This window comes from Canis lupus, chromosome 6, assembly GCF_003254725.2.
Source record: "Canis lupus dingo isolate Sandy chromosome 6, ASM325472v2, whole genome shotgun sequence".
NCBI classification, from domain to species: domain Eukaryota; kingdom Metazoa; phylum Chordata; class Mammalia; order Carnivora; family Canidae; genus Canis; species Canis lupus.
Genome location: NC_064248.1, coordinates 11,514,128 through 11,538,669, shown reverse-complemented (window position 1 = coordinate 11,538,669; position 24,542 = coordinate 11,514,128). Strand labels below are relative to the sequence as shown.

At 43.7% G+C, this 24,542-nt stretch overlaps 1 protein-coding gene across 1 annotated transcript; it reads left to right on the top strand.

The window, feature by feature from the left end:
• The first annotated feature begins 263 nt into the window (after positions 1 to 263).
• Positions 264 to 17,050, top strand: LOC125755244 (small integral membrane protein 10-like protein 2A). The gene is made up of 2 exons (XM_049111154.1): positions 264 to 544; positions 16,151 to 17,050. Exons 1-2 carry the CDS (start codon positions 359 to 361, stop codon positions 16,169 to 16,171), a joined length of 207 nt encoding a protein of 68 aa, XP_048967111.1. The 5' UTR covers positions 264 to 358; the 3' UTR covers positions 16,172 to 17,050.
• The last annotated feature ends 7,492 nt before the right edge of the window (positions 17,051 to 24,542 follow it).

Below are 24,542 nucleotides of genomic sequence, written 5' to 3'. Positions count from 1 at the left end.
GAAGGTGACAGAGGGCGGGGCAGAAGGCGGTGCTGGGGGCGGAGCAGAGGTGCGCAGGCGCGGCGCGGGCATTGTGACGTCAGGCCGCGCGGCCGGGCTGGGACCAGGCGGCGGCTCGCGGAGGCGCATCCTCTAGTGTGACGCGACGACTCTCCTCCCCACATGCCGGCCCGCCCGCCCCCGGCCTCGCAGCCGCCGCCTCCCTAGCTCCCTCAGCGCGCGGAGCGCGGCCCAGCGGCCGGGGCGGAGGCCCGGGGGCGACGCGGCGCCGAGGGGCGGGGGCGGGCTTCTGAGCGCCGGGCGGCCGGGGTCCGCGGCCGGTCGGTGCGCGGCGGGCGGGCGGCGGGCGCCGGTCTATATGGCGGCGGCTCTGTCCGGCCTGGCTGTCCGCCTTTCGCGCTCGGCCGCCGCCCGCTCCTATGGGGTCTTCTGCAAGGGGCTGACTCGCACGCTGCTCATCTTCTTCGACCTGGCCTGGCGGCTGCGCATCAACTTCCCGTACCTTTACATCGTGGCTTCGATGATGCTCAACGTCCGCCTGCAGGTGAGTGACCTTCCCGGAGCGCCTGTCAGCCCAGCGCGGCCCGGCCCACCCCGCCCCGGGACGGCAAAGATGCTGACAGGAGCTGCCCAGCTGGACGCTCAGTGTATGCCAGGCGACGAGCATGTTTCCTGCAGCCCCACGGGAGGAAAACCCGCTGAGGTTATTGTTGTCTCCGTTCTGCAAACGAGACTGGGGGCGGGGTGGAGCGGCTTGACCCGGGGCCGAGGGCCTCCAGCTGGGGCGTGGGGGTGAGGGGGCGTCCCCGGGGATGGTGGATGCTGGCACCGCTGGAAAGGCCGTGAAGAGGAAATTTTGCGCGCGCCCCGCCCCCCGTTATAAATGGTTGGGTTTTGGTTGACTTTGCTAGTTCCCGAACTTTACAAATGTTCAAATAATTATTTTGGAAACTTAAAACGGGTCAGTGTTTTGATAGAGGTGTCTTATTTATTCTGGTCGGAGTGAAAGTGGGGTGAGGGTGAAGAGGGGAAAATGAAGTGGACGAGGTAGAGACGCAAGAGGTTTCAGAGCGTCGACACTGTTCAGGCGTGGAATAGTAGGCGCTCACACACCCAGCACCCTGGAGATCACTGTAAGTGACATTTCTGCATCCCTTGAATTACAGATGCCCCTTTCTAGTGGGATGAAAAGTCGTCAGATTGAGAATTTTCCTTTACAAGTGTGTCATAGATGGCCAGATGCTGAGCTCCTCTTGGATTACATTTACACATTTTGGAGCGCCTGGCATAGGCTTTGATGGAGGAGGGACAGGTTCCTGACCTTCTGGAGCTTGCAGTCTGACAGTACTTGTGTTGCTCCCTGGTGTGCAAAATGAGAAAGTCTGACTGGTAGGATCAGGCATGTTGAGACCATGCAGGTGTTGTCGTTTTTTGGTCCTCTCTGGTTTGGTTGTATCAGAATGGAATTGTCGCTGCCTGGACCTTAACATTTTAGTGCCTATCACTGGTGATGGCAGGCTACTTAAAACCAATTAGTGATCAATATTGTGTGTTAAGGCAAGATGAGATGAACCTGCCTATGTCAAGATCCGAATTGGGATGTTTTTACATGAACAAGGGCCTGTGGCACACCTAAGTTACGGTACCAGACTGGAAGAGTGGAAAACGGAAATATCTTTCCAGCAGGTGATATGAATGAGTAAAGGGTACAGGATGTGGGGGTTGGGGTAAACCAGAAAGCCTGTGCTCTAGCCAGTTGCCACTAGCCAATGGTCGTTTGCCAGATACAGTGATTTTGAAGAGAAATTGGAAATACTGATTTTTAGATAACAAATTAACTCAAATTCTAAAAAAGTAAACTTGGCCAAAACAACATGTTAGCAGGCTATATTTGATACACTCCCTCCCCGCACCTCCTCCCTCCCCCCAGCTCCTACTTTGGAACGATGTGTTTAGAATTGCGTTAATGTTTTGCAGTCACATGTTGAATTACAAGAACTATAAGAGGTAACCTAGTACGTAATGTTGTTAAGAATTATCACGTTTTGAAAAAAAAGATACCACATTTTGTACCATTAAAGAAATCACTTCTGTCACGTGTTCGCTTAACTGTGTATGACTACCCTCTCCTCCAAACTACCATGACCACTCACCTGGATCATCTATTTTGCACTGGGCAGTAGTTTTTTTGTTTGTTTTTTGTTTTTTGTTTTTTTTACATAGGTGTCATTTCCCATAAAACAAGAGAGTAAAACTGCTCCTCATTGCACATAGAATGCAATTCACATTTTTATTCGGCAGATCTGGCTTTTGCCTACCTCTAACTTCCTTGAGTTGCGTCTTGTTTACTGTTCTTTCAGTTTCTTTACTACTGTCTGCACACACCAAGCCCCTTTTTGCCCCTGGGCATTTGCACAGGCTGTTCTTTCTTTGAATCTTTGAATGCTGGTACAGTCGCACTTCATTTCTGATTTCAGAGAGGCCTTGCATGATCAAAATATCTATATGATCTTGCGCTTCCTCTCATTTCGAGAGTACTGAAGGCTTGCTTGTACTAAGCAATAAGGAATAAAGGACTCCATTTCTAATATGCTTAGGGTTTCCAAATCTCACAATTGTTTGTAGTTGTTTGAGAATCTCAGGAACTGTTGTTTAAGTACAAATTTTATTACAAGGAATCTGTACTGTAATGATTGAGATTAGATGTATTTAGGAGGAGACAGACTAGCTCTATTTGGAGTGGTTTGGGCAGTCAGAAGGGCTCGGTACATACCAAGCCCAAAACACCGTGGTGGATGACACGGCATGAATAGTCCAGGTGCAGCTGTAGAGAAGCCCAAGAGCTGAACTGTAGGAGTGGAGTGTGGGCTTGTCATTCAGTTCAGGGGTGAGATGGGGGCAAGGGAGTCACAAAGTGGCCACCCAGTACGTTGGGGGCGAGCTAAGACCTGTGTGAGTATTTTAGGTTCGATCTCAGGCTTAATCAGGTGTGGTGGCAGTCATTTCACGTGCTGATGGGGAGCGTATGGGAGCAGGGTCTCTCTCTTCTTTACTAGGATAGTTAATCTACTTTAAATGCCCCTGCAGGTTTAGAGTTTCTGTTCATTTGTGGAAAATCACTAATTAAATTAACCTGACTTAAGGGTTTAATTACTCTGGCCTCTTGTAAAGGGAAGTGCTGCGGGAAATAGAATCTGAGAGAGAGGACAGCTATGGGTCGCCGCCTTTTTTACTCAGCACACTGTCCCTACCCTCTTCGTGACGGGTGCCATAGTAAAGGATGCTTTGGCCCACATGTTTGCTTAGGGCCCTGCATCATTTGTAGGGCAGTGAGACCTTTCCAGGAGGTTGATACCTCTTTAATATGCAAGATGATTACATGAGAAAATAGATGCAAAAGGGCTTTGTAAACTGAGGAGCTTTATGATTTTATTTTATTTTTTTTTAAGATTTTATTTATTCATGAGAGACACACACACAGAGGCAGAGACACAGGCAAAGGGAGAAGCAGGCTCCACCCAGGGAGCCCAACGCGGGACTCGATCCTAGGCCACCTGGGCTACCCTCTGATTTTAAAATATAGTTTGCAAGCTTAAGAAAAAAGTTGTTTTGGGGATCCCTGGGTGACTCAGTGGTTTAGTGCCTGCCTTTGGCCCAGGGCGTGATCCTGGAGTCTCGGGATCAAGTCCACGTCAGTCTTCCTGCATGAAGCCTACTTCTCCCTCTGCCTGTGTCTGTGCCTCTCTCTGTGTGTGTCTCTCATGAATAAATAAATAAAATCTTTAAAAAAATATATTGTTCACAAGCAAGCCTTAATCTACTGGAGTCCTTAGCATCCTACTTATACAGAATCTGAAACACAGGAGTAGAAAAATGAGAATCTGTAAGAAATACTAAATTAAAATTAGTAAAGGCAAGATGATAGATTATACTGAGAACCTATATAACCATTTATGCTTCCAATTTTTCCGTTATGCCGCCTGTGAGAAGAATCAAGTATCTTAGGCCCAGTTCACCTTGATTCTTAAAATTAAAAGAGAAGACCTCAGGGAGCCTGGGTGGCTCAGTCGGTTAAGCATCTGGACTCTTGATTTCAGCTGATGTCATGATCTCAGAATGGTGAGATTGAGCCCTGCACTGGGCATGGAGCCTCTCTCCCTCTGCCCACCCCACCCCCAAGGGAAAAAAAAAGAGAGAAGGCCTCAAAAAAGTCAGAGAAAAGACATGGTGAAGGTAGATGTTGTCACACTGAGCAGTGTCTTCCTTGGGATAGATGGTCTGTGCTGACTAGGCCCAGGAAGCTTCCTTTGGTTCCTCCCTCCCTGTGACCCCTCTTTTCCTCGCCTCTGACTGCTCTATCATAGTGTCATTTCTGATAGACTTTTTAAATTCACAGCTCCCTGTTTTATCGTGTTTGCCTATCACTTGAAAATCTATATTCGTTCATTCTAATTGGGTAAAGAGTTCAGTAGTGTAGGTAGGGAGAGCTGGTTGCCATTCTAAATAGAGCAGAAGGGCTTCATTAATTAGGTGGCATTTGAACAAAACCTTAGTGGTGAGGGCTTTAGCCTTGGAGATGGGGAGATGTTTGGGTAAGAAGAGTATCTTGTTCTGTGCAGAGAAGGCCCTGTATAGCTGGTGCAAGCCTGGTATTTTCCAGAACAGCAGGAGGCTGGTCCATGAAGAAGGTGGCTGGAGATTTGAACTGGGGGGTAAGGAGCATTGGAAGAACTTTGGCTTTGACTCTGATTACATGATCTTATATCCAAACAATTTCAAAAAGTAGTAAAGATCCCAAGATCCTAGTTGCAGGGTCACATGAAGCTTGAGATGTGTGTTATTCTGTTGCTCGATTGGGGGAAATTATAGATCATTAAGATAATGTAAAAGCTTATAAGCTTTGTGAAATCTTAGTCAAGCCAAAAGCATCAGCTCAGGAATTTGTTCTATAGGAACAATTGTATAGGGAACAACTATACTTTGAGATGGTAAATACCAAACATTCAGGAAATATAACAATACTATAGAATCTTTACATTCAAGTGAATGCTTTCATCATGGTTTTTTTTTTAATAAACTTTGAAAAATTTTCAACCTGTATAAAATGTTATTGTACAGTGAACACCTGTATCCATGAATCAGGTTGTTTTAAGCCTTTTTTTTAAAAAAAGATTTTATTTATTCATGAGAGACACAGAGGCAGAGACATAGGCAGAGGGAGAAGCAGGCTCCATGCAGGGAGCCTGATGCAAGACTTGATCCCAGGACTCCAGGATCACGCCCTGAGCCGACGAAGGCAAGATGCTTAACCGCTGAGCCACCCAGGCGTCCCAGGTTGTTTCAAGTCTTACAAAAAGTCCTATAGTGTGCCAAGCAGATATTAAAGTGTGCATGTTAGATCTCTATGTACTAATGTTAAAAGATACCAACCATATATAAAGTGAAGAAAAGGTTAAAAACTATTTTTTCATAAATGTGTTTGTTGGTACCCAGGGAGAGTGCTGCTGAGTCAGGAGAGAGCGTAGGCCTTGCTTCTCAAATGATCTGTAGAGAAGGGCCAGTGGTTCTTTACCTCCACAGACAGGGCAGCTTATAAACAACGCACATTTATTTCTTATAGTTCTGGAGGCCGGGAAGTCCAAGATCAAGACACCAGCAGAGCCAAGCCCTTGTGAGAGTTCTGATTCCTAGCTGGTGCCTTCTTGCTTGTCCTCTCATAGTCGAAGAGGCTTGGGATTTCTGTGGGGCCACTTTTTAAGAACACTAATCCCATTTATGAAGGCTCTACTCTCAAGACCTACACACTTCCCAGAGGCTTCAACCTCCTAAGACCACCATATTTAGGTTAGGGTTTCAGCATATGAATTTTGGGGGGACACACATTCAGACCATAGCACCTTCTGATGATTTTGTAAGGGCCAATAAAAATTAATTGCTTTCACGTGGAAAAGTGCAGCGTCTGTTTGAGATTCTCTCTCTCCCTCTCCCTCCATTCATAGGCTTGTGAGTGCTCCTCCTCTCTCAAAAATAAATCTTTGGAGGGGGATGCCTAGGTGCCTCAGCGATTTAGTGCCTACCTTCAGCCCAAGGCGTGGGCTTGGCTGGGATCCCTGGGATCGAGTCCCGTATCAGGCTCCCTGCACGGAGCCTGCTTCTGTCTCTGCCTCTCTCTCTCTGTGTGTGTCTCAAATAAATAAATAAAATATTTTAAAAAATACATCTTTAAGGGGAAAAGTCACAAGCTCTCCTAACTGAGCCAGCCAATCGCCCCCCACTGAGTGTCTGTTCTTACATGATCACAGTAACCAACTGGGGGACAGGGGAAACACGGGATGGTGGCTCCTACCTTCATAAGGACTTTGGCTTGTACTCTTGAGTAAAGTGGGAAATATTTCACTAAGATGGGACTTAGGGGCAGCCCAGGTGGCTCAATGGTTTAGCACCACCTTTGGCCCAAGGCCTGATCCTGGAGACCCGGGATCGAGTCCCACGTCGGGCTACATGCATGGAGCCTGCTTCTCCCTCTGCCTGTGTCTCTGCCCCTCTCTCTGTGTCTCATTAATAAATAAATAAAGTCTTTTTAAAAAAAATAAGATGGAACTTAATGTGATTTACTTTTTTAAAGGATTATTTTTTTAAAAAGCTTTGTTGGAATATTCAAATGTACCCCAAAATAGAGTAGTATAATAAACTCATACACACACACATATATACATACACATCTATGTCTCCATCACCCCTTTTCAGTAAGGATCAACTCTTTGTTAATCTTGCTTTATCTATTTCCTCAAGCCTACACCATCTTCATCTCCTCACCCCACACTGCATTTCTTTTTTTTTAAATCTCAGCCAGAATGGATTACTTTTTTGTTGTTACTTTTTTTTTTTTTAATTTTTTTTTTTTTTTTTAATTTATGATAGTTAGAGAGAGAGAGAGGCGGAGACACAGGCAGAGGGAGAAGCAGGCTCCATGCACCGGGAGCCCGATGTGGGATTCGATCCCGGGTCTCCAGGATCGCGCCCTGGGCCAAAGGCAGGCGCCAAACCGCTGCGCCACCCAGGGATCCCTGTTGTTACTTTTTTGTTGTTACTTTTACTTTGAAATGATTCAACTTAGAGAAAAGTTGCAAAAATTGTACAGAGAGTTCCCATAGACCCTTCACCTGCCTTCTGTTAGAGGCTAACTATACCATAGCATAGCTGAAAACTAAGAGATGAGCATCAGTCCCATACATTTGGATTTCACCGGTTTTTCCCACTGTGATTTTTCTCTTTCAGGACCTGGCACTACTAGATGACACATCTCCAATCTGTGACACTTCCTTAGCCTCTTCTTTTATATCTGTCAATTGGACATTCAGGCTGTTCTCACTTTTTGGCTACTATGAGTAATGCTGCCAGGAACATTCACATATAGGGTTCGTGTTTGAGCATGTTTTCATTTCTCTTAGATATTACCTAGGAGTGGAATTGCTGGCTCCTAGGGTAATCCTGTGTTTCACCATTTCAATAGGATTACTCTTTCTTCACTTCAGAATTGAGGGGAGAAGCAGGGAGATACTCAGGAATTCAGGAGGGAGGGAAATCGTGGTGGCTCCTGATCAAGGTGGCAGCAGGGGTGATACCGGGAGTGGTTGGGATATGGCTGTATTCTGGTGTTTGAGCCAACACGCCTTCCTTAAAGGACATAGTGTCACAGAAAGACTTGTCACATTTCTTTTTTTGTGAACTACCCTTGTTTTTTGCCCTTTTTTCTGTTGTCTTAATTTCTTAGAGCCTTGTATCTGTTAGAGTTTAAAAAGTTTGGTTTTTTGTTTAGTTATTATGTTTTGACTTTGATTATGGGTATAGTTAGTTGACATACTGAAGTTTACTTTTTTTTTTTTTTTATCTTTCTTTCTTTCTCTCTCTACACCCCATATGGGACTTGAACTCTCAACCTTGAGATCAAGAGTGACATACTCTACTGACTGAGCCAGCCAGGCACCCCCAAAGTTTATTTTTATGTGGTCAAATGTAATAATCTTTTCTGATTTTTGAGTTTGTCCTAGTTAGAAGGCCTTCCCAACTCATAGGCTATGAGGAATTAAACCTTATTTTATCTTGGTAAAAACAACATATACAGACACACACAGACACACATATATATGTAGATAATATATATATTAATATAAATTTTCTATAATATATAAAACAACATATACACACAGACACATATGTAGATAATATATATATTAATATAAATTTTCTATAAATTTTCTTTTTTTATAGATTTATTTATGATAGAGAGAGAGAGGCAGAGACATAGGCAGAGGGAGAAGCAGGCTCCATGCACCGGGATTCGATCCTGGGTCTCCAGGATCACGCCCTGGGCCAAAGGCAGGCGCCAAACCGCTGCGCCACCCAAGGATCCCTAAATTTTCTATAAGTTGCGCTGCCATGAAAACTGTGTGAATAGCTAGTCCTTGAGTGTATGTTAACTAGAAAGTAAGCTTCAAGAAGAAGAGCCCTGTTTGTCCTAACACCAGTGCCTAGAATAGTGCCTGGCCCAGGGCAGGAGCTCAATGAACACTTGCTGATTGAATCTGTAGCAGAAAATCATAGGCATAAAATCCCGAAGGAAAGGTTATTTGCATTTGTAAATTTTTAATTTAAAAGCCCAATTTGCCCTCCACTGGGGTTCTTGTACCATGTGTTTTCTCCAATGATGCAGGAGATACCTACCTCTGGGTGCTCCCCATTCACTGGTAGGCTACTGCCCCCTGGGCCTTGGCTTCTACCCCTCCATGGAAACCCACGGTCTGCATTGAAGTCACGTCCATGTTACCACCCAGTGGTCACTCCCATGTCTTCTGCTTTATAGAACCCCTCAGCCTGCATTTTGTTGTTCATTCCCTAAAGCACTCTTGACAATGATAGTTGCTGTTTATGGCCTATCAGAGAAGATGCTAGGCGCTTTCACACCCTCACAGCATGCAGAGGACAGAGAATTGCCTGAGGCCCCCAATGTCTGAGCTCACCTTTGGCTGTCAGGTTAAAAGAAGGAGGAAACCGGGTGGTGCCTAGCCAGAGCTGCATGACTGGCTTTTTAAGGGCAGATACGATTTGGATGTACTGAAAGATTAGTAACAGGAACTCTGTACTATTAGTGTTTCCTGTGGTTATGATTCAGCTTAATCTGGAGATGATGAGTTGTTCCTCTTTCTCATCCTCTGAGCTGGGGAGCACCATATCTTTTTTTACAGGTTTTTTGTTTGTTTTTTTTTTTCTTTGTTTTTTTAGATTTTATTTATTCATGAGAGACACACAGAGAGAGGCAGAGACATAGGCAGAGGGAGAAGCAGGCTCCTCACAGGGAGCCTCATATGGGACTCAATTCCAGGACCCCAGGATCACGACTTGAGCCAAAAGCAGATACTTAGCCACTGAGCCATCCAGGCACCCCTTTTACAGTTTTTTTTTTTTTTTTTTTAATTTTCTATTTCCTTAAGTAATGTCTACACTCAACATGGAGCTTGAACTCACGACCCTGAGATCAAGAGTTGTGTGCTCGACAGACTGTGCCAACCAGGCATCCCTATGCTGGTAGTAATTTGAGGAATGTGGGCCATCTCCTCAGTCCGATTGCTTTAGTCATGAGCACAGAGATGTTAAATACTGATGTTCATGCCTGGAAGCTCTGGAAGCCAAGAGAGGCTGGGATGGGCCTGGAGCATGTTTGTGAGCCATTGTAAGGTGAGACTCCACAGCAAGCCCATTGTTCTGACCCTGCTCTTTGAGCTGTGTTGTCTTCCCAGCCCCCTTTGGGAATAGCCTTGCCAGCTGGCTTTCAGAAGCATAGAGGCCAGGATATTTTTAGTTTAGAGAGCAGTGGTATCCAGACTGTCAGGTCCCTGAGGCCATTAATAGCTCAGGTTAGAGAAGGTAGGATGACAGCAGTCCAAGAGGGCAGCAGCTGCCTAATTGGGTCAGGCCTATTGTTATGCAGCAGGTCAGCTGCCTCCAGCAGGCAGGGATTTTTGTGGAGGATGATTTTTCATATCTGCACTAGAAATCATGGACACACCTAGATAATCTTGTTTCCCTCTGCACATCACCCCTCTGGTCTTGTGGTTCCATTTTCAACCTTTGTCATCTTTTTTGGGGGGTGGGGGATGTGGGGTGAGGGAGTATATTCAGGAATTTACTCCCAGTACTACACTTTTTTTTTTTTTCCTGGATGATACTCTTGAACTTCAAAACAGACTCCTTCCTTCACTCTGTTGGTTCAGTGTCAGTGGATAAGTTTATTTGCCAGAGTTTATGTTGCTTATTTTGTAGACTTAACACGGGGCGAGGAGGGGGTTGCGCAGAAGATGAGATTTCTAGGGCCAAGGACAGTTAATGATATAATTATGTGTATTGGGTACAATGTAATGTACCTATATATGTATTAGAGTGGGAAGAGTTATAAAAATATTTCACAAAGACAAATACCATATGATTTCACTTAAGTGTGGAATCTAAAAACCAAAACAGATGAACAAACCAAAAAAGAAACCCAAAAATACGGAGAATAGACTGATGGGTGCCAGAGGTGGTTGGTGGGAGGATGGGAAAAACGGGTGTAGGAGAGTGGAAGGGTATATAGGCTTTCAGTTATGGAATGATAAGTCAAAGGCATGGAAGGGACAGCATGAAGAATACAGTCGATGGTATCATAATAGTGTCGTATGGTGACAGATGGTAGCTACGCTTGCGGGGAGCAGAGCATAATTTATAGGGTTGAATCATTTTGTTGTACACTTGAAATATTGTCAGCTATACTTCAATAAAAAATATTTCGCTTGTTTAGAAATTATTTGAAAGTTATTGCTGGCTCTCAAAAAATAATGTATATGTCTAGTATTAGAAGTTTTCGTTAACTGGGATCCCTGGGTGGCGCAGCGGTTTGGCGCCTGCCTTTGGCCCAGGGCGCGATCCTGGAGACCTGGGATCGAATCCCACATCGGGCTCCCGGTGCATGGAGCCTGCTTCTCCCTCTGCCTGTGTCTCTGCGCCTCTCTCTCTCTGTGACTATCATAAATAAATAAAAATTAAAAAAAAAAAAAGTTTTCGTTAACTGGTTGAGGGATCAGAGCCAAAATGTTTTCACTGACCTAAAGTATTTTTGTCAAGAGATTAAATACACAGTTTATTACTGAATTTACTAAAGAACTAGATCTTCAGGACAATGTATTCTAACATTACTAAATACATGATTATATTAGTGGTAGCTTAGCTTAAATTTTAACACAATTCTGGAAATTCTTCATCTTTCTGAACTGCTCTAAGTTTTTATACAAGGATGTACTAAAAGTGATTAGAAACTAATTTTCTTGAGAGTTGGCCCCTATTAAATGACATGTTTCTCATAATAATTAAAAAAAAAAAAAAACTGGGCAGCCCGGTGGCTCAGTGGTTTAGCGCTGCCTTCAGCCCAGGGCCTGATCCCGGGGTTGAGTCCCACATCGGGCTCCCTTCATTGAGCCTGCTTCGCTCTCTGCCTATGTCTCTGCCTCTCTCTGTGTGTGTTTCTCATGAATAAATAAATAAAATCTTAAAAAACGTTTTTTTTAAAAAACTATGTTAATATGTATTAAAAACATATTTGAGAGGCTCCTGGGTGGCTCAGTTGCTTAAGCATTTGCCTTAAGTCTCAGAGACTTGGGATTGATATACGTGTATATATATATGTATATGTATGTATGTATATATACACATATATATCACATATATATATACATACATATATAGATATACACACACACATATATATATATGAAAATGCTCCCATTTCAGGAAAATGTTCATTCTTACTGCATTTCAAGTTGGTAAAATAAATAGAAGGTTTGAAAGAATGTGCTTTGGAAAGTTAACTTGAAAGAACTATCTAGGGGATCCCTGGATGGCTCAGCGGTTTAGGGCATGATCCTGGAGTCCCGGGATCGAGTCCCGCATCAGGCTTCCTGCATGGAAGGAAATGCCTGTGTCTTTCCCTCTGCCTCCCTCCCACCCCCGTCTCTCATGAATAAATAAATAAAATCTTTAAAAAAAAAAAACTGTCTTAAAAAAAGCTGTCTAGAGAATTTGGTTAGATTTTTGACTCCGTGAGCTTTGAAGATTTTACTTATTTGAAAGAGAGGAGGAGAGAGAAAGTGCATGCACATGAAAGAGCAAGAGTGGGGTGAGGGACAGAGGGAGAAGCAGACTCCCTGTTGAGCAGGGAGCATGATTTGGTGGGCTCTATCCTGGGGCACTGGGGTCATGACTTGAGCCAAAGGCAGCTGCTTAACTGAGCCACCCAGGCACCCCAACTTGGTAAGCTTTGAAAGTACATTTGATCCTTGAACAATGGTGGGTGTTAGGAGTGCAGACCCCTGTGCAGTTGAAAATCCATGTATAAATTTTGACTCCTGGGCAGCCCCGGTGGCACAGCGGTTTTAGCGCTGCCTGCAGCCCAGGGCGTGATCCTGGAGACCCTGGATCGTGTCCCGTGTCGGGCTCTCTGCATGGAGCCTGCTTCTCCCTCTGCCTGTGTCTCTGCTTCTCATTCTCTCTATGTGTCTCTATGAATAAATAAATAAAATCTTTAAAAAATAAATAAACAAATAAATTTTGACTCCTCAAAAATCTAACTTACCAATAACAGTCAACATATATTTTGTGTCATATGCTGTATTCTTAGAAAAAAATAATATAGAAAAAAGAAAGTGTTATTATCAAAAGGGAAAGAAAATACATTTTACAGGATGTACTGTATTTGTTGAAAAAGACATGCATGTAAGTGGACCTGTGCAGTTCACAACCATGTGTTCAAGGGTCAGCTGTATTGAATTGTAGCCAGAATCCACACTTAATAAAATAAGATTGCACCTCATAAAAGTTCTCATCACAAGAAAAAATTGTAATTATGTGTGGTGATGGATGTCAACTTATGGTGAGTAATCATTTTGTAATATATACAAATATTGAACCTTTATATTGTACACCTGAAACTAATGTTATGTCAGTTAGATCTCATATTTGTGAGATATAAAATTGCATCTAACATCTGTGTATTGCTTTATACTGTTCAGATACATTTTTATCAGTTCTGTAGAGTAATGGTCACATTTCTATTGGTAAAAAGTTTTGAGCATGCCCTACAGATATACGGAGATGTATGTTTTTATAAATTGTATCTTTTGCTCCACCAAAATAAGGTATATATTGTAAAGCAGAAAAAGTTAAAAGAGGAATGAAATAAAATGAACTAGACAAAGATGATTTGGTATTCTCTCCCTCACTCCTTGAGGTAGTGTCACCCCATCTAACAACTGCTGGACTAGAAGATCATTTAGAGTTTATCTGGAGCTAAGTTGTTTGTGCAAGAAGCACATCTAACCACCCTCTTTCTGAAGCACTCAATGCTGTTGGCATCTGTGACATGGCGTTTCCTGAGGTGCTCTGAGTCTTCTTGGTGGTTGGGGAGCCCTCGCTAGATCTTGGAGATCCTGGCCTTCTGTACCCCACTGTCTTCTTTTTATCCACCTTTCCAAAGCTGGTGACTTCAGAATCTAGGTCCCCAACTCTGACATCACTCTTTGAGCTAACAACTTTACTCATAATCAAAATGCATTCCCAGTTCCCGCAGCCAAACCCTCTGTGTCCCTATCTGAGCCATTTGACATCCCTCCAGACCTGCTGCTCCTCTCTGTTCTCTGTTAATGATGCCTTTGCTACCCAGAAGTGACAGCCACCTTTCTAACCTGTTGGCCACCAACTGGAAAAATACTTTGTCTCTCCTCTTCTTTCCTGTACCATTGGAATAGCCTCCTCATTGGAAATGTGCTTCCTTTTAGCCACCACACTACAGCCAGGTAATTAATCCAAAGGGCAGACCTGGCCAAACACCCCTTGGTGGCTCTGCATCGCCGCAGATGTCATCACACTCCTCAAGCTGCAGCCACTGCCTCTCATTAGACCTGGTTGGCTTCCTGGCCCCCCATCCCTTCACTCGCTTTGCTTCTGTGTCAGCCTCCAGTAATTCTTGTTTTTCTCTTTGAGTGTAGTCTCAATTTTTTAAAAAATGTAACACGTATACACTCACCTAGCTTGGAGTCTCTGAGCTCCCCTAGTTAGAGAAACTGCAGCTTCCTGACCCCCATCTCTCTGTCCCCGCAGCCAGGCCTCAGCTACAGCTGGTTCTCCTTGTGCATATTCCTCTGTCCCTGAACTGCATGCTTGTTGCTCCCTGACTCTTCACTCAGGCTTTGTCTTTGTATTACTCTGGGAAATGAGCTCCCAGGCTCCTGTCTCACATCCCACATTTCCAGCCTCCCTTTCTCCCAGCAGAGTTGTGTTTTTTCGTTAGATGGCTCTTCCTTCAGGTGGCCTCTTAGAAAAATTATTAAATAGAGTTTATGCATTTCTTTATTTTTTATGTTTAATGCCCTGGGATTATGTTTTTTTTTTTTAATTTAAGATTTTTATTTATTTATTTATGAGAGAGACAGGGGGAGAGACACAGGCAGAGAGAGAAGCAGGCTTCATGCAGGGAGCCCAATGTGGGACTCGATCTCAGGACTTTAGGTTCATGCCCCGGGCTGAAGGCAGGCACCCAACCGCTGAGCCACCCAGACGTCCCTGGTTGGTTTTTGAAAGGACACGGGTCAACTTTTCTTTTTTTTTTTTAAAGATTTTATTTATTTATTCATAGAGACAGAGAGAGAGAGAGAGAGAGAGAGAGAGAGGCAGAGACACAGGCAGAGGGAGAAGCAGGCTCCATGCAGCGAGCCTGATGTGGGACTCGATCCCTGGTCTCCAGGATCACACCCCGGGCTGCAGGCAGTGCTAAACCTCTGCGCCACTGGGGCTGCCCTTTTTTTTTTTTTTTTTTTTTAAACTCAGTTAATGAACTAATGAGATGTTAGAATCAGTTTAAGGGAGAATTTAGACAAATCAAGCACACACGTAATCAGGAAGGCCAAATGGGTATAAAACTGGTCAATAAAAATAAAACTAAAAATAAAACTGGTCAGTATCACAGGCAATAATCAGTTGCCTAGACAAAATTTTTATTTCTTTGGATGAGAAATCTTTTGCCTTCCTCTCACATTTCCTACAACTCAGAGGGTTGTAAAGCAGCTTGGAGATAGGGTCAAGGCTCCATAAATTTAGGTAACTCAGGGACTCACTGGACAGCATGCCCAATCAACTTGTGGTTTGTCAACCTCAGGGCCCTTTCACAGCCTTTCCTGACACATCTTCCCCGCTGGAGACATAATGATATCAAAGAAAGATTATTCTTGGTCACAGAAAAAGGCTGGTCCCATTAGGGTTCCAAGTACAGTGAGAGTGTTAACCATCTGGTCACCTTGAATTTGCTCTTAAATGACCATTGAAGTCACAAATCAACTTCTGTCCTGAAGTTTTCAATGTAGAATCTCAGACTGGGCTTTCAAAAGCCTCTATTATTTGCTAGTCTGAGAGTGGGGAGCTAAGCCCAAGAACCTTTCTCTAGCATATTTACTTATACCTATAAATTCGGGTGAATTCTTCCCTTATCAAGGCTCTAGAATTTGCTGAGGTTCCTGATATGGCAGCCAGTGATCTTCCTTACCTCCCTGATGCTGCAGTGTTACATGCCAGGACCCTCCATGCTGGTTTTTCCTGGAAGGGCTTTGTGGGCATTAGATCCATAAATAAAGTTGACCTTGATTCCTTAAAAGTAGCTGGTCATGCTTGAGTCACTGAGAAGCATTCTCAAATAGGACACATCAGGTAGGGCCTTGGTCTGCATGATCAAGTCATCCAGTTACATCGTGATTAAAGAGAGGACAATCAATCCTGATTATTGAACCTACAGAAATAACTAAATAGCTGTGAAACGTACAAACCCTAAGAATGTTCATTTTTCATATTTTTAGGAAACGCTGAATTAATAATGTACTTTTTTTTTTTAAGTATGTTCTTTTTGTTGTGATCTCTGATTGGTAGGTTATCATCTGTTTTCTGTCAAAATGTAGGAATCCTTGGTAACAGAAACTGTTAAAGAGATCTTCATATTTGTTCGGAAATACCTGGTGTGTGTACGCTCTTTTAAGACTCCGTCTTCGTAATAATACCTTAATTTGATTATCTCTTCCAGGTTCATATTGAGATCCATTGAAGGCCTTCTGCTGACCCTCGTGTGGTCAAGTCTCCACATCAGAGAACACACAGCATGAGGGACAGAGTCGGGGCTCTGGACACTTGCCTCGGGAAGGTGAAGGGGGTGGGAGAGGACTCAAACAGGCTGCTGTATGGACTTGGAAGAGCACAGGGGGAGAGCCCTTGTCCGTCAGGTATACCTTCCTCTTCCTGGATGCATACATCTGTGGTTGATGTGGATGGAAATTCACAAAATGAGGAGTTATCAGTGGAAATGAAAAATGCTCTCAGTGAGACCAGCCTCTTGCTCCTCAATGGCAATAAAGTGCTTCCATGTTTGAAAGAATCATTAAGAAGAAATTCAGCTTCCGTTGCGGCTCAGAGCAAGACTCTGGATCTGTTCTGTGCTCCTGCAGAAGAGTATTTGGCTGGGGTGTCCTGTGGTGTGAGGGACTGGCTGGGAGGGGGGCCAAGGGCAATCAACAGCCACAGAGGATGGTGCCACAAAGGAGAGCCTTGGGGGTTAGGACTACTGTGCTGTCAGAAAAGATTAGAAATGGGGATTTCTGAGGAGGAACCGCCAAGTGCTCTGCCAGAAGGGCCAGGCCTCGAGTTGGAACTGTCTTGCTTGCATTTCGTCCTGTCTACACTGTTGTACGCATGCCCTGAAGTTTTCCTGAATGATGAGACAAAATGTGTTTTCCTTGGCCATTTAGAGCCTGTGTTTTCAGAGCAAACAGTAGAAAACAAGAAAATGCTTTCAAGTATAAAAAGTACCTCAAACCATCTGCAGATAACACTGGGGTTACTGGCTCTACCAGCTTTTGAAGTAGCAAATCCATTATGCCATAGTTAAGGTACAAGCAGAACAATAAAAATAGTGAGATTAATTTTAAAAGTTGTCTTACAATGATTGCTTTCACACTGAGTCTGGATGCCAACAGGGCAGCCATGAAGTTCCTGCTTCAGTTTGTATGATCAGATGAACTCATGGGAAGTTGGTTGATATAAGAGGAGATTTTTGAACATGTTTTATCTTGTGCTTGAAAGACATTCAATATTGGGATACCTTTTCAATAACATTAATACATCCTATATAAATGTCAGGTTACAATGTAAAGATTTAACAAAATTCTTTATGTATCTTCAGCATTCATTCTAAAGGGCTACTGTCCCAGATACTGTCTCCTTAGACTGTCTGATCATCAGGTGGAAGTGCCTGTTTATGTACAAGTCAGCTCCTCCCTACTTGCTCTCAGCCCTGCTGATGTGATTGTGAGCTGCCACCATTTCTGCATTCTGTAGAATTTCGGTCAGCAGCAAAATTTGATTTTTGTCATATCCCTTTCCTTCCCCTTGAAACCCAGTTTAAATGGTGTCCTTATGGTGAAAGTTGAAATATTCAATGTCCTTTTAGTATAATCCTTTCTCAAACACGGAGCCCTAGCCCTGTCACCTGAAATAAAACAAGCTTGAGACCATCTGCTGTAGCTCAGGTAGGTAGGGGGAGACAGTATTTCCCCTGTAGAATGTTTCCAGTTTCCAGGAGCGGAGGTATCTCTTACACTAGCCTTTTTTCTGAGGTAACCCCTCTGGTTGTTGAGAATTCCAATCAAGGTCACCTCAGAGCATGAGTTTTTAAGGAGTCCTAAAGTAAGACAACCATTTTCGGGGTTACTCATTGCCTCTCTCCATTTGTGTCCTAAATTACTCTGCCGTGTGCTATTTTAGTGTTTTGGGGAAATGAAAAATAAAACGTGTTATTTAGCATAATAAGTGTCTTATTTTCTGCGTGTAGTCTTGATTCACCTTGTCATTTATCAATGCGGTCTTCCTCTTACTGAAAGTCTTTTAGCACCAGTCCAAGTAGGCTGCTCACTTAGAAGACCAGAAGCAGAGCTTGAAAGACAATCTGCGAAGCCAGGTCAGAACTCTACTCTCACTTTCCTCCCAGGACATAGTTAGAATGTGTTGTGATCCTCTGGGGTGGTGCTCACTGTGATAGCGGCCAGTGTAAAGGACACTGTCCGGGTTAGGGGTGGGTGGGGGTGAAAGCCCTGCTTAGTGAACCCTCTGTTTGGGGTCATGATGGATGATGTGAGGACACAGAGAAATGTTTTCTTGTCAAGCCATCCCCTCTTTCTTCTTCCTTTTTTTTTTTTTTTTGTCTTTTTTAAACTAAGTCTGTTCCTTTGGGATAGAACTTTCTGGGATCCATCGACTGTTTTATTTATTTTGTAAATTGCAAGTACATAAATTTCAACCAGTTGCAAAGAACAAATACGGAATTCTCTAGTATCAGATGCTAAATAATTTAAAAAAAAATAAATTTAGAATGTCTTCACATGGCCATATTAAAATAAGCTTTTTTTTTTTTTTTTTTTCTGAATGTCACTTTGGGGGAATGCTCGCGTTAGCAACTTTTTTCTTTGATTTTTTAATACACATATACTTGACCAAAATTTTTCCTTTTGACCCTGTGTCCAGTTCCTGTTTGAAGACAATCTCCTATGGAAAGTTCTAGAGTGGAGAGGTGATATAAATTCACTATATAAAGTTTCTTAAAAAAAATAAAGTTTTTTTTTTTTTTTTTTTTTTTAAGATTTTATTTATTCATGAGAGACAGAGAGAGAGGCGGAGAAGCAGGCTCCGTGCAGGGAGCCCGACGTGGGACTCAATCCCGGGTCTCCAGGATTACACCCTGGGCTGATGGCGGCACTAAACTGCTGAGCCACTCGGGCTGGCCTAAGGTTTCATGACTTTATAAAATAAGGCCTTCAATAAACATTTTTATTCTTGAGGCAATTAGTATAGAAATAGGATATTCTTTCAGATAAATTATTTCTGTGATTGAATTATAAAAAGGATAAATCTTTAAAGTTTTAATTTTCCAGTTTACAGTGTAATGTTAATTTCAGGTTCAATTAATCTAGTGATTCAGTACTTCCGTATGTCACCTGGTCACGACAGGTGCACTCCTTAATCCCCATTACCTATTTAACCACCCCCCACCCCCTCATCTCTGGTAACCATCAGTTCTTCATAATTAAGAGTCACTTCTTCGTTTCTTTTTCTCCCCCCTTTGTTTCTTAAATTCCACTTACAAGTGAAATACCTGTCTCTGATTTAAATTTTGCCTAGCATAATACTCTCTAGCTCCATCTGTGTCATTGCAAATGGCAAGATTTTACTTTTTATGTCTAATATTTCATTATGTATACACACATATATACACACACACCATATCTATCCATTCATCAATTGATGGACACTTGGACTGCTTCCATATCTTGGCTATTGTAAATAATGCTGCTATAAACATAGGGATGCATGTATTCTAAAAGGGAAAGTCATTTGAAATTTTTTAGGTGTATCATTTTGACAATGAAAACAGGCAAGTTTGCTTTAGAAGTTTATATATAGGTTTTGGTGTTTTGTTTTTATGGATTCTGTTCTTAAGGATTGGACACAATCATTTTTTTTTTTTTTTAAAGATTTTATTTATTTATTCATGATAGTCACACAGAGAGAGACAGAGAGGCAGAGACACAGGCAGAGGGAGAAGCAGGCTCCATGCACCGGGAGCCCGACGTGGGATTCGATCCCGGGTCTCCAGGATCGCGCCCTGGGCCAAAGGCAGGCGCCAAACCGCTGCGCCACCCAGGGATCCCGACACAATCATTTTAAACTTAGAAGCTCTTCCCCATAGTACAAAATCTTGGACTTGGTTTTTCACATTTGGCAATCATAATTTTTAACATTGGAATGAACAGTGAGATGTTGAAGTGATTATGAAGTTGCAAGCCCATAAATGAGAAATTAAGAAACTTGCATTTAAATCAATCCTTATTGCAGGACTACTGGTTTTGTAAACAAGGCATGTATTATTTGGAACTTTCTGTAAATCAGTGTATTCAAAAATTCACACAGACTATTTGCTGTAGTTTCACATAGAAAAAGAAATGTACTATAGAATTCTCCCTATATTCTCCCCTAGATAATTTAAAAATTCTCCTTTTTAAACCACGCAGATAGCTAGATTTAAGGGGTCTCCTAAACAAGCTAGATGAGCTCAGAGCTAGAAACTGCCTTTTAGCACTGGTTAGTGGTGGAAGCTTTGAAACACACCCCATCTGTATGATACATTCAGTGCAGACGTGAAGTTAGAGACCTGGAATTTTTAATTTTTAAAAAAACTTAATGGGATACCTGGGTGGCTCAGGGGTTGAGCACCTGCCTTCCGCCCAGGGTATCCTGGGATTGAGGCCCACATCGGGCTTCCTGTAGAGAGCCTGCTTCTCTCTGCCTATGCCTCTTCCTCTCTCTCTCTCTCTCTCTGTCTCTCATGAATAAATAAATAAAATCTTAAAAAAAAAAAAAAAACCACAGGCCTGAGCAGGGTGGGGGAGGGGCAGAGGAAAAGGGAGAAGCAGATTCCTCCTTGAGCAGGCAGCCCCATGCAGGACTTGGTCCCAGGACTCTGAGATCATGACCTGAGCCAAAGGCAGACACTTAACTGACAGCCACCCAGGCTCCTGAGAGACCTAGGATTTAATAGGATCATTGCTTCTACTTGGCTCCTCTTTGCTTCTTAAATGTTAACTCATTTTTCCAAAATTATTTTTATCAAAAGTTGATCAATCAGGTCAATTAAAAAGTCATTTGTGAGGCAGCCCGGGAGGCTCGGCGGTTTAGCGCCGCCTTCAGCCCAGGGTGTAATCTTGGAGACCCGGGATCGAGTCTCACATCAGGCTCCCTGCATGGAGCCTGCTTCTCCCTCTGCCTGTGTCTCTGCCTCTCTCTCTCTCTGTGTCTCTCATGAATAAATAAGTAAAAATTTCTTTAAATGATAGAATCATTTGTGCTTCAAACTCTGCACAAAATCTGAGCTGTACATTGGATTGACTGAAATTTGGAAGAGACTGTTGGCAAAGGGACTTGCTGCTTAGGATAGGCCATCTTCACAGATACATGTTTTCTGGAACAAATGACCCACTCATTGGGGCTGAGGAGTCCTTCAGTCCTATGTGTTCTGGTAAACAGATCTGTTATTTACAGGAGCAAGAGCAGGCTTCACTGCAGTTTTGCTCTGGTAGTGTCTTGAGCAGCTCTTTACAGTTAATTTTTCAAAGTGTTTAGTTACATAACAATATAGAGTGTTTCTAGGCAGCTGTGCCTCACCACAGTATTGACAAGAGAATTCTCCAATTAACTGATTAATGCTATCAGTTTTTTTAAGGCAGTGGATTTATATCCTGTTTTCCCATCTCTTGCCCACTAAGGGGTCCTTTTCTGCTCTCAGAAAATGAGTGATTTGTTTGAAGATTAGGGAATAGGATCTTAAAAAAAATTTTTTTTTTTTTAATTTGAGAGAGAGAGAACAAGCATAAACGGAGGAGAGAGGGAGGGGGAGAAGCAGGCTCTTCACTGAGCAGGGAGCCTGATTTGGGGCTCGATTCCAGGACTCTGAGATCATGACCTGAGCCAAAGGCAGATGCTTAACCGATTCAGCCACTGAGGCACCCCTCGGCTTTTTTTCTTTTTTAAGATTTATTTATTATAGAGATAGCAAGGGGGGTGAGGAGCACAGGGAGAGAGACAAGCAGACTGCACTGGGCACAGAGCTGGATGTGGGGCCTGATCTCAGGACTCTGAGATCATGACCTGAGCTGAAATCAAGGGGGTGCTTAACTCACTAGACCACCCAGGTGCTGCTAGGCTCTGTTTTCTAACTTGAGAAGCTTACCTCCTGTTAAACTGAAGTCAGCCAGCACTCTTAACTGCCGCTGCTTAGTAAGATGACTTGGAGGAAGCGTGTCTCTCTTTGCTCCTTTTTTTAAATTATTATTAAGATTTTACCTATTTATTCATGAGGGACACAGAGAGGCAGAGACATAGAGGGAGAAGCAGGCTCCATGTAGGGAGCCCACTGTGGGACTTGATCCTGGGACCCCAGGATCATGCCCTGGGCTGAAGGCAGGCGCTAAACCACTGAGCCACCCAGGTGTCCCTCTTTCTGCTCCTTTGACATCGGTTGATGTATCGAGAGAACCAATAGGATGTAAAGATAGTCCTTAGAGGAATTGGCCCTTGTGATAATGAAGGCTGAGAAGTCCCACCATCTGCTGTGTGTATGCTGGAGAATGGGAAAGTCAGTGGGGAAGGCCTGCCAGCTCTGCAAGCTGATGGTGCTCCCAGTTCGAATCTAAAGGCCCAAGAACTAGGAACACAATGTCTGAAGGCAGCAGATGGATGTCTCTGCTCAAGCGAAGAGGGAGCTAAAGTGCCCCTTCTCCTCCTCCTTCGATTCAGGCCCCAAGCTGGTTGGATGATGCCCACCCACATTCGTGAGGGCGCTCCATCCTCAATCTATCAATTCTTTTCTGGAAGTGCTCTTACAGACACACCCAGAGATAATGTCTTACCAGCCATCCTGTGTCCCTCAGCTCAATCAAGTTGATGTAAAACTAACCATCACTGTCGTACAGCTGCCTCTTGTCAGCTGAGTTCTCGGACATCCTGAAGTGTCTGGTTTCTGTGGGACACTCACAGGGATGCCATAGCTAGGGCATTTCTGGTCACCACTGCTCCTGCTCAAAGACTTGATTAAGGACTCACAGTTGTTCAGAAAAACCTGCTTATTGTAGGAGAGTGATCTGGAAAAGGAGGGCTGTTGTCTTATTCTCACTACAGGTGCTTTGTCCTGTATGTGGCAAGTGCCAGCAGACACATCTGAATTCATCCAGAAATCGAGAACACAGCAGTGAGGGGCATACCCTCCTTCTGCCACCTTGTGCCCCAGCACCTGGAGCCACAGAAGTGGTAAAAAAAAAAACTATAGCATTTCACTCTCAAACTTGACCTTGTCTACTTCATTACTCAGATTCATAACAGAGGGAGCCTTTGTTTTTTTTTGTTTTTGTTTTTTAATTTGGCAGAGATAGCACAATCAGGTGGACTGAGAAAGGGAGAGGAAGAACCAGGCCCCCACTGAGCAGAGAACCTGGTGTGGGGCTTGATCCCAGGACTCTGGGATCATGACCTGAGCCAAAGCAGATGCTCAACCAAATGAGCCACCCAGGTGCCCCAGGAGCCTTGGGTTTTAGTGTGTTGGGACAAGGGTGATCCAGAAAAAGGGATGAAAATGCCCAGTTCATTCCAGATGAGAAACAATTAGGCCAAGGAACCTGCTCCTGTGAGTAACACACCCTAGGGCTTAAAGCATCCTTTCTCAGCAAAATGCATCGTCTTTTTCAGTTTCAGTATTTTAATATGGCTATTAGCATGACCAAGAAGACCTGGGTTTTCTTTTAAAACCTGTTCATTGGGGGATCCCTGGGTGGCTCAGCGGTTTGGTGCCTGCCTTTGGCCCAGGGTGTGATCCTGGAGCCCGGGGATCGAGTCCCACCTCGGGCTCCTGGCACGGAGCCTGCTTCCTTCTCCCTCTGCCTGTGTCTCTGCCTCTCTCTCTCTCTCTCTCTGTGTGTCTATCATAAATAAATAAATAAATAAATATATAAATAAATAAATAAAAACAACCTGTTCATTGGGACACTTGGGTGGCTCAATCAATGAAGCATCTGCCTACAGGTCAGGTCAAGATATCGGGGTCCTGGGATCGAGTCCCATGTTGGGCTCCCTGCTCAGCTGGGAGTCTGCTCCTTCCTCTCCCCCACTCCCTGCTTGTGTGCTCTCGCTCTCTCAAAAATATATTTTAAAAAACCTGTTCATTGATACAGGGCTTTTTTTTTTTAAGGTACCCTTTATTTTTGTACATGTGAGGGGCATTGTATATTGCACTTTGAGTTGGCTGATGAGGTCAAATGTGTGAAAATGTCAAGTGGTTCCTTTGTTATTTTAAATGATTTTTATTATTTTTAAGTAATCTCTACAGCCAAACTGGGGCTCCAATTTACAATCCCCAGATCAGGAGTTGCACGCTCCACCGAATGAGCCAATCAGACACCCCAAGTCTTTATTTTGTGGCCTTTACTAATCTGGGTGCATTTCAATGGCACATTTTCATCTCCCTCTGAAGGTGGACAAGTGAATGGGATACTCCTGTGGAGTATCCAGTGGATGGGGTACTCCTGCCTTGACACTGTGTATTTAGTCAACTCCAGGGTAATTTGAATGAGCTGTCTAACTGGGGGGGAATGAATGGGGTGTGAAGCAAATCCCCCCCTTTCCGCGGCCCTCCCCCGGCCTTTGTGAGGCTCACTTTTGCCACAAGAGGGAGCCATATGTTCACATAGGGAGTGTCCCTACAGGCAAGAACTTGGGGTTTTCTTTTCTGTTTATCCAAATTCAAACTCAAGGGGATCCCTGGGTGGCGCAGCGGTTTGGCGCCTGCCTTTGGCCCAGGGCGCGATCCTGGAGACCCGGGATCG